This window comes from Trachypithecus francoisi, unplaced genomic scaffold (genome assembly GCF_009764315.1).
Source record: "Trachypithecus francoisi isolate TF-2019V2 unplaced genomic scaffold, Tfra_2.0 Lachesis_group10, whole genome shotgun sequence".
Taxonomy (NCBI): domain Eukaryota; kingdom Metazoa; phylum Chordata; class Mammalia; order Primates; family Cercopithecidae; genus Trachypithecus; species Trachypithecus francoisi.
Genome location: NW_022681455.1, coordinates 84,967,276 through 84,978,098, shown reverse-complemented (window position 1 = coordinate 84,978,098; position 10,823 = coordinate 84,967,276). Strand labels below are relative to the sequence as shown.

At 36.9% G+C, this 10,823-nt stretch overlaps 1 protein-coding gene across 6 annotated transcripts in view; it reads right to left on the bottom strand.

Moving 5' to 3' along the window:
- Positions 1 to 1,436: 1,436 nt before the first annotated feature.
- The window catches only part of LOC117087718 (zinc finger protein 85-like), a 62,692-nt gene continuing 53,305 nt past the window's right edge, over positions 1,437 to 10,823 (bottom strand). For all 6 annotated transcript variants that reach the window (XM_033218268.1, XM_033218273.1, XM_033218271.1 and 3 more), the window contains 2 exons: positions 4,670 to 4,804; positions 1,437 to 4,117 (listed from right to left, as the gene is read on the bottom strand). In XM_033218268.1, coding sequence (XP_033074159.1) covers positions 2,853 to 4,117; positions 4,670 to 4,804 — 1,400 coding nt within the window. In that variant the 3' untranslated portion in view covers positions 1,437 to 2,852. The remainder of the gene's footprint in view (positions 4,118 to 4,669; positions 4,805 to 10,823) is intronic.

The following is a 10,823-nucleotide window of genomic DNA, read 5'->3' as shown; positions in this document are numbered from 1 at the left end:
GTGAGCCACTGCACCCAGCCAGATGACAGATAATTTGTAATACAATGAGACTCATTTGTCACTGTCTGCATTATATCTGAATTTCCCCAACATCCTGGTTAATTTTTTAAAATTGCATTGAGTAAAATTACTCTTTGTGGTGTACAGTTCATTGGGTTTTGACAACTGTGTAGTCACATACCTATTTCCACGGTATCACACTAAACTGTTTCCAAACTTTTTCTTGTTGCCCCTTTGTAATCAATGCCTGTCCTCCTCCCATTCTTTGGCAACCACTAATCATTTTCCATCCCTCTAATCTTTCATGCAATGTGATAAAATAGAATCACGTAACATACAGCCTGGTTGATCTGACAGCCTTAATTTAGAGAAAAATATTTAAGATTCATACATGCAGTAGTGGAGATCAATAGTTTTTTCCTTTTTGTTAACAACACACTTCTTTTGTATAGACATATCACAGTTTATTATCGACTCACCTACTGAGGAACATAAGATTTATTTCTAGCTTTTTGCAAATATGAATATAGTGGCAACAAATATCCACAAACAGGTTTTAATCACTAGTTTTCAGTTTTGTATAATAAATGGTTGGTTAGGGGTGGGACATCTAGTTCAAATAGTAAGTATATGACTAACTTTATTTAAAATGGTCAAACTATTTTCCAAAGTTACTATGTCATTTTGCATTCCTAACTTGAGTAGCTCCAAATCCTAACCAGCACTTGGTACTCACATTACATTTTTTTTTACCATTCTCATAGGTGTGTGATATCTCACTGTGGCTTCGTTTCATTTTTTAAAGAATTCTGCTGAATACAGAATCTCGTGTTGATAATAGGTTTTCCTATCTGAAATTTAAAAATGTAATTCCATTGTCATTTGCAATGATTACTTTTCATGACATATTATACTGCACTTATATTATTTATTCCATTTATGTAATTTGTTACTTTGTCTTGGTTGTTTTCAAGATTTTTTATTTATCTTTGGCACTACTTCAACTAATTGGTCAGAATTTTGTATTGTAACTAAATATATCACTGTAGAGTTACTCATGTGCTCAGATTAATTTCTAAGCACCATTAAATCTTTTTTTTTTTTTTTTTTTGAGATGGAGCCTCACTCTGTCACTCAGGCTGGAAGTGCAGTGGTGTGATCTTGGCTTACTGCAACTTCTGCCTCCCACATTCAAGTGATTCTCCTGCCTCAGTCACCCAAGTAGCTGGGATTACAGACATGGGACATGACGCCCAGCTAATATTTGTATTTTTAGTGGAGACAGGGTTTCACCATGTTGGCTAGGCTTGTCTTGAACTCCCAACCTCAGGTGATCCACCTGCCTTAGCCTCCCAAAATGCTGGGATTACCAGCGTGAGTCACCACATCCAGACAGCACCATTAAATTTTATAAAAACATTCTTAAAAATCCATGAGACCTTATAAGCAATATTTTACAAGCTTTGAAATAAGAAAATCATATAATTCTTCTTACATGAATCACAGGCAAGAAAAAAGGATTTGTATGGGATACGGTCTGAACCCAGAAGACATTAGATTTATAAGAGAAAAATTCAGTGTGCAATGAGAAACTAATTTAGCTTTGAGAATTTGTGAGGTTTCTAGTTTGGTAATAAATCAATAGTTCTCAAATTTCCTGTTGTGATCCATCATTTTCTTTTCCATTTGAAGACAGGTACACACACATGCATTTCTGCCTGTATAGTTCTCTTACACCTTTTTCTTTCGATCTTAATACATCTGTATATTCCATTCAATGCAAATGAAAGCAAAGAAAAATCACTAAGTTTTCAATTGGACTGAAAAAGGGTATGTGCAAAGAAAAATATTGAATAAAATTTTATAAACAATGATTCAGGATTTTAAAAGTATGACTTTTAAGTATATCCCCACATAATCTTTATTATAACTGTCATAGTACACCAGTAGCTACAAAAAGCAGGAAAGAATACAAAATAGTAACCATGAGAATATTATCAATATTATTAGAAGTTTAAGTCCTCTGGAAAATTGATATAAAGCATATTTACAATCTTTCAGATATGAGTTTTCACTTTCCTCTGATATCTGTGAAGATGTTTTTATTTTTAACACATCAAATAATATTCAAGATTACTACTTCATTGTACTATAAAGGTTTGCCAGTATTTTAAATAACAGACCAGTGTTTTTCTACTTAAGGAACAATTGATGTAATAAATAAATTCAGAATATTCCTCTTTTACTTTAGTATAGAATAATAATGCCCTAAATATGTACTATATGCTTACACACATTACTGTTTTATGATTCAAACACAAAGAGCCTCTTTAAGATTTTCTTCATGTATTTTACATTTGCCATTAAACTTCCATGAAAATAAATTGGTATTAATGATATTCATCTACTATAGAACAACCTCTCATAGCTCTGATGTAGAAAAAATAGACTATGTTTTTATGTAAACACTAAGCATTAAGGTATAAAAACTAACTTGAGAATTGAATTATAATTTGCTTTATACAAATTTCAAATGTTTTCAATACAAATAATGTGCTCACTGAATAATTACTTGTCCAAATATCAATGTTTTTGCTCATTTGAAACACATAACAAAATAAATAACTGCTTTGGCTTTAGAGTAATCCTCCATAACAAATACTCTTATTTAATTTTAAAGTCTGGGGATGTGTGCTTTAGTCCTTTTTTGTGTAAGTCCTGACACATTCAGATTTGAGTTCTGATTAAATACTTCCTCCCATTTATTCAATCTGTAAGTTGTTTCCCTATAAACTCTATGGTGATTTTTAAGTTCTAAATTTTGGATAAAACTCTTTTCACATTTACTACAACTATAGAAATTCTCTAGTATGAATTCTCTTATGTCGAGTAAGGGTTGAGCATCGATTAAACAATTTGCCACATTCTTTACATTTGTAGGGTTTCTCTCCAGTATGAATCATCTGATGTCGTCTAAGATTTGAAGACCGGTTAAAGGAGATACCACAGTCCTTACATATATATGGTTTCATTCCAGTATGAGTTATCTGATGCACAGAAAGACATGAGGAATGAGAGAAAGATTTGCTACATGCTTTACATTTGTAAAGTTTCACTCCAGTGTGAATTCTCTGATGTTTAGTAAGGGATGAACTACAGTTAAAGGCTTTGCCACATTCTTTACATATGTAGGGTTTCTCTCCAGTATGAATTCTTTGATGTTGAGTTAGGCGTGAACTACAATTAAAGGCTTTGCCACATTGTTTGCATTTATAGGGTTTTTCTCCAGTATGAATTCTCTGGTGGACAGTAAGACTTGAGGAACGAGAGAAAGATTTACTACATGATTTACATTTGTAAAGTTTTTCTCCAGTATGAATTCTCTGATGTTTAGTTAGGTATGACCTACAGTTAAAGGCTTTGCTGCATTCCTTACATTTGTAGGGTTTCTCTCCAGTATGGATTCTCTCGTGCTGAGTAAGGGCTGAAGACACTTTAAATGATTTACCACATTCTTTACATTTGTAAGGCTTCTCTCCAGTATGAATTCTCCGATGCACAAGAAGATTTGAAGAATGAGTAAAACATTTGCTACATGCTTTACATTTGTAAAGTTTTTCTCCAGTGTGAATTCTCTGATGTCGAGTAAAATATGAACTAGAATTGAAGGCTTTGCCACATTCTTTACATTTGTATGGTTTCTCTCCAGTATGAATTATTTGATGCTGAGTAAGGTGTGAACGATGGTTAAAGGCTTTGTCACATTCTTTACATTTGTAAGGTTTCTCTTCATTATGGATTATCTCATGTATTCCTAGACTTGACAATTTACTAAGGATTTTCTCACCATTATTACATCTGTGTGACTTTTCTCCAATATGGATTCTCTGAGGCTGAGTATGTTTTGATGACTGGATAAAAGTTTCCACACACTTATTACATTTGGCAGACTTTTCTTGAATAAAGATACTCTGATGGACATGGTTGGTGCATTCATGAAAGGCTTTCTCACATTTTTTACATTTGTAATAGTTCTGTAGAAAATGAGTTTTCTGATGTCTTCTGGGGCTTACGCCTTGGCTTAATGTTGTATCAGATTTATGGTACTGATTTTTCTCTGCAATACAAATATACTGGTAATTATTTAAGGTAGAGTCCTGCTTAAAGGCTGTCAAAGTTTTATTACATGTGTGATGTTTTCCCAAATTATCTATTCCCTGACATTGATTAAGCAATGATGAATGAAGACCTGTCTATATTGATCACAGGCAGAACGAGGTGTTATTTGTTGGTGAAACAAACTTTTAACAAAGGACCCATCAAATTGATCATATTTAGAAATCACCTCCACATTTTTAAATCTCTCCTTTTCAGAAATATTTGACCCAACATTTACTCCAATTCTACATTTTAATTGGTTTAAATGATTATTTGAAACATGGACTAAGTCACTATTTGGATTATCCAAATTTCCTTTTAAAGAAAAGGTATGTTTCAAAAATTGATGTCGGCATTTACTTACAGAAACACATGATTTAGAAAAAGCAACTGACACAGATTGAGTTTTTTCATGTTTTTGACCTCCTGTAACAGTGATGTTTTTGTTATAGGTAGTTGTCTTACATTTTGTATGTCCATCATAATATCTGTTTGTGACCTTCACACTTACCCTCACTTTCCCACTCTTTCCTTAAGTTTAAATTCTGAGGGCCATAGCTCCCATATCCATCCAATATCACTTTTTGGAATGATTCTTCTATGAGCTTCTTTCTTAAGAGGCCTTGAGTATCATGAGAAAAGATATCTGAAAGATACCAAAAGTTTTAAAAATTCCAATTACTAAATTCAGGTGAAAATACTTTATAAATCTAATACACAAATTATACCACATAGAGAACACCATGATAGTTGAATCAAAAACTTGAGGCCCCTTTGTTTTCTCAATTGATATATGCACTTTAATGTAATAGGGTGACTAAAGTCAGTTGAGTTTGCATCACCTAGGTGAACACAAAGCCAAGAATGGTCGCATTTAGAAGGAAGAAACTTTGTTGTATTTGTGCACCACGGCACAGTGCAGTTACACAAAAACTCTTCGCATTCTGTTTCACTCTCAGGAAAGAAAAATAAAAGGAGTAAAACATATGTCCAAAGTTCTGGATTATTCTGGGGTGATCTAAAGACTGGCCATTGCTTCCTTTAATATGTGGTGCAGGAGAAAATGGTGACATAGTTGAAATAACAGGTCAACTGAGAACAAAGATGAATGCTTGTTACAACAACAGAGAGATAGTAGTGCCTATGACACTTACCAAAGGGGGAGATTAAAGGCTCCTAAGAGAAAAAGAAAAAAACAAACCTTTTTAATAGGAAAATACACACAGTAGTCTGGAGAAGAAACATCCTGACAACAGTATGAAGAATCTCCCAGAATGACTAGAGTGCCTGAAGGGTATCAGTTTTCACCTATACAAATTCATTCCATAATAGACAGAATAGGTAGCTGTTTCTTACTTGATCAAAATATCAACAAAATCACAAAACATCAAAGTAACCAAAACACATGGCTCAATAAAAGGACCAAAATGAAAGTGAATCTAAAGAAGTAGAAATCTATTAACTAACATATTAACATACAAGTGAAGCTACAGAAGTAGAAATCTATTAACTAATTTTAAAATAATTTAAAATATCTATCTTTGTCCTATAGACAAGGTCTTGCACTGTCACCAGGCCACAGTGCAATCATAGCTCACTGAAACCTCGAATTCCTGGCCTAAAGCAGTCACCCTACCTCACTTTTCCAAGTGGCTATGACTACAGGAACACACCATCACATCTGAATAATTTTTTTAATTCTTTGTACAAACAGGGTCTTGCTAGGTCATTCAGGCTGGTCAAAAATTCCTGGCCTCAAGAAATCCCATAGCCTTAGACTCTCAAAGTGCTGGGATGAATCCAGCAACTGAACCTGGCATTCTATGTTTTCTTTAAGAAATGAGAATATTAACCCAACAACCATACAAAAGGACAAGGATGTATTACATAATGATAAAGGGTTCAACTCAACAAGAATACTTACATATGCTAAACACCTAAGCACCAAACTTTGGAGCACTGAGATTCATAAAACAAGTGATTCTAGTCCTGAGAAAAGAATTAGCCACATAATAACAGTGAGGTATTTCAACAACCCCTGGACATCATTAGATCACTGAGGCAGAAAATTAACAAAGAAACTTTGGACATCAATTCCAAACGATCAACTGGACCTAATAGGCATCTACAGAATAGGCCAATTGGACCTAATAGACATCTACAGAATATTCCACCCAACAACCACAGAACACACACATCCTTCATATGCACACAGGACATACTTGAAGATTGACCCTATATGCTCAGCCAGAAAGCAAGTCTCAATAAATTAAGAAGAAAAAAATCATACCAACCATACTCTTGGACTAAAATAGAATAAAAACAGAAAACAACAACAAGAAGATCTCTCAAAACCACAGAAATGCATAAAAATTAAACAATTGGCTCCTCAAGACCTTTTGAGTAAACAATGAAATCAAGGCAGAAATTAAAAAGTTATTTGAAGTTAGTGAAAACAGAGAAAACACATACCAAAATCTCTGGGACACAATTAAAGCCGCAATAAAAGAAGCTTATAACACGAAATGCCTACTTCAAGAAGTCAGATCTCAAATTAATGATATAATATCACTTGTAAAGAAACTAGAAAAAGAAAAATAACCTGAGCACAAACGCAGAAGAATAGAAATAACTAAAATCAGATAACTGAATTAATTGAGACCACAAATTCCATACAAAGCATCAGCAAAACCAAAAGTTGGTTCTTTGAAAGGGTAAACAAGATTGATAGACCACTAGCTAGGTTAACAAAGAAAAACATTAGATCCAGATAAGCACAATCAGAAACAACAAAGGGGACATTACAATCAACCCCACAGGCATACAAAAGATTCTCAGAGAGTTATGAAGACTTCTATGCACATAAAGTGGAACATCTAGAGGAAATGGATAAATTCCTAGAAACATAAAATTTCCAAAGATCGAATATGGAAGAAACTGAAACCCTAAACAAACTAGTATCAAGTTCTGATACTGAATCAGTAATAAAAAATTTACCAACCAAAAAACCCCTGGACAAGATGGATTCACAGATAAATTATACCAGAAGTACAAGGAAGAGCTAGTATCAATTCTACTGAAACTATTCCAAAAAATGAGGGACTCCTCCCCTCTCATTCTATGAGGCCAATATCACTCTGTTGCCAAAATCTGGTAAAGACACAATGAACAAAGAAAACTACAGTACAATATCTCTAATGAACACAGACAGAAAAATCTTCAACAAAATAGTAGCAAGCCAAATCCAGCAGCACACTCAAAGTTAATTTACCTCAGTTAACTAGGCTTTTTTCCTAGAACGCAAGGTTAGTCTAACATATGGAAATTTAAAAATGTGATTCACCACATAGAATTAAAATTCAAAACCTAGTCACAGTGGCTCACACCTGTAATCCCAGCACTCTGGAAGGCCAAGGCCAGTGGATCACCTGAGGCCAGGAGTTCGAGACCAGCTTGGCCAACATGGTGAAACCTGTCTCTACTAAAAATAAAAAAATTAGCTGGGTGTGGTGGCACAATCCTGTAGTCACAGGTACTCTGGTGACTGAGGCATGAGAATTATTTGAACCCAGGAGGCAGAGGTTGCAGTGAGCTCTCCAGCCTGGGGGATAGAGTGGGACTCTGTCTCCAAAAAAAAAATCACCATTTCAATATACATGAGGTAAGCTTTTGATAAAACTTAACATCCCTTAATGATTTAAAAAAAAAAAAAAAACCCTCAACAAACTAAGTATTAAAGAAACATACCTCAAAATAATGAGAACCATCTCTGAGAAACCCACAGCCAACACACCAACTAGACAAAAGCTGGAAGCATTCCCCTTAAAAACAAGAATGAGAGAAGAACGCCCACTCTCAACACTTTTATTCAACTTAGTAATGGAAGTACTAGCCTGAAAAATCAGTCAAGATAATGAAATAAAAGGCATCCAAAGAGGAAATGAAGAAAGTAATATCATCTCAGCTGATAAGATTCTACACCTGGAAAGACTGTGCCAAAAGGCTCCTAAAACTGATAAGGAACAGTAAAGTTTCAAGATACAAAATCAAAGTACAAAATCAGTAGCATCTCTATACACCAATAACATGCAAGCTGAGAGCCAAATCAAGAACATAATTCCATTTACAATCACCACACACACAAAGAAAAAATCAAATACCTGGGAATAGATCTAACCAACGAGGTTAAAGATCTCTACAAGGGGAACTATAAAACACTGTTGAAAAAATTATAGACAACACAATTGGAAAAACATTCCATGCTCAAAGAAGAATCAACATCTTTAAAATGGCCATACTGCCCAAAGCAATCTAGAGATTCCATACTATTCCTATCAAACTACCAATGTCACTTTTCACAGAATTAGAAAAAAACTATTCTAAAATTCATATGGAACTAAGTAAGAGTCCAAATAGCCAAAGCAATCCTAAACAAAAGAAAAAACCAAAGGCTTCATATTATCCAACTTCAAACTATACTATAAGCCTACAATCACCAAAACAGCAAGGTACTGGCACAAAAAGACATACACAGGGTGGGGTCAATATGGCTGACTAGAAGCAGTAGCATTCAGAGGCTCCCATTGCAAAGAATCATAGTAAGTGTGTGAATCCTTCACCAGCAACCAAGGTATCCAGGTTCTCCCATCAGAACTGACTAGGAGGCTGGCATGATCCACAGAGAAAATAATAACAGTGCGGTACAGCAGCCCACCTGAGAGCCACATAGGGGAGGAGAGCCCTGTCCTGCCAGCCAAAGGAGTCAGTGAGTGAGTGTGCTACCCAACCAGAAAAATCATGCTTTTTCCAGGGAACTGTACAACCCACGGATCGGAAGATCCCACTCATGAACTCATGCCACTGGGGCTTAGCATCCCAACCCTGCAGCTGCACAGATTCTCAACAGTCTCTCAGCTGGAACCTGCTTAAGCCTACAGAGCACCTGCAGGGAGGGGCGACAAGCACCACAGCTGCATCTGCCTGCTGTCTAAGCCATTTGAGCTCCTTGGCAGAGGGGCAGCAGCCAGCACTGGGACTCACAACTGCATAACACGCTAAGCTCCCAGGGTGAGGGAAGGGCAACATTCACCTCTATAGCTCCAGGCTGTGCTTTTCGCCTCCTGGAGTCAAGGAGGTTGCATGGCTTGGTCCCAAGATGTGTCTCCGACAGCCCAACGCACTGGCTGGGGCAGACTGCAGCCAGAGTGCCTCTTCAGGCCTGACCCTGTCCCATCCTTCCTCACTGGGCAGGGCTTCTCTGCAGGAACTCCAATAACTCCAGCCAGTGGCTCAGGGAAAGAACCCAGATCTCACTGGGCCTGAGCCCCTAGTGGGAGGGGTGACGGCAGTCTCTGCAGATCAACAGACTTAGTCTTTCCTCCTGGTAGTTCTGAGGAATCCAGGCAGCCCAGACAAGTGGGTTTTTCCCCCAGCGAAGCACACCCCCTCCACCAAGGGACAAAGTGCTTCGTTAAACAGGTCCTATTCCATGTGCCACCCAACTAGGTGAGACCCTCCAACAGGGGTTGTCAGACACCCTATACAACAGCAATCCTACTGGCATCAGGTTGGTGCCCCCCGAGTTCAGAGATCCCAGAAGGAGCAAGCACCCATCTTTGCTGTTCTCCAGCCTCCCTGAGTGACATCTCCAGGCACAGGAGTGAACTAGATGAACAGGGCCAAAGTAAACCCCCAGAAAACCGCAGTAGTCCTATAGAAGTGGGACCTGACCATTGAAAGAAAAACCAACAGAAAGCAACACAACAGCATCAACAACAACAAAAGGCCCCACAAAAACCCCATCCAAGGGTCAGCAGCCTTAAAGATCAAAACTAGACAAACTCACAGAGAGGAGAAAGAATCAACAAAAAAATGCTGAAAATCCAAAAAGCCAGAGTGTCTCTTCTCCAAATGATTGCAACATCTCTCCATCAAGGGCATAGAACTGGACAGAGGATGAGACAGAAGACTTGACAGAAGTAGACCTCACAAGATGGGTAATAAAAAACTACACTGTGCTAAAGGAGCATGTTCTAACCCAATGCAAAGAAGCTAAAAATCTTGATAAAAGGTTAGAGGAGCTGCTAACTAAACAGTTTAGAGAGGAACATAAATGACCTGATGGAGCTGAGAAACACAGCATGAGAACTTCATGAAGCACACACAAGTATCAATAGCCAAACCAACCAGACAGAAGAAAGGACATCAGCATTTGAAGACCACCTTGCTGAAATAAGGCATGTAGACAAGACTAGAGAAAAAAATAATAAAAAGGAATGAACGAAGCCTCCAAGAAATACGTGACTTCACAAAAAGACTGAACCTATGATTGATTGGAGTACCTGAAAAAGATGAGGAGAATGGAAACAAGCTGGAAAATATACTTCAGGATATTATCCAGGTAAACTTCCCTAACCTAGAAGGCAGGCCAACATGCAAATTCAGGAAATACAGAGACCACTACTAAGATACTCCATGAGAACATCAACCCCAAGACACATACTCATCAGATTCTCCAAGGTCGAAATGAAGAAAACAATGTTAAGGGCAGCCAGAAAGGCCAGGTCACCTAAAAAGGGAAGTCTATCAGACTAACAGTAGGCCTCTCAGCAGAAACTCTATAAGCCAGAAGAGATTGGGGGCCAATATTCAACATCCTTAAAGAA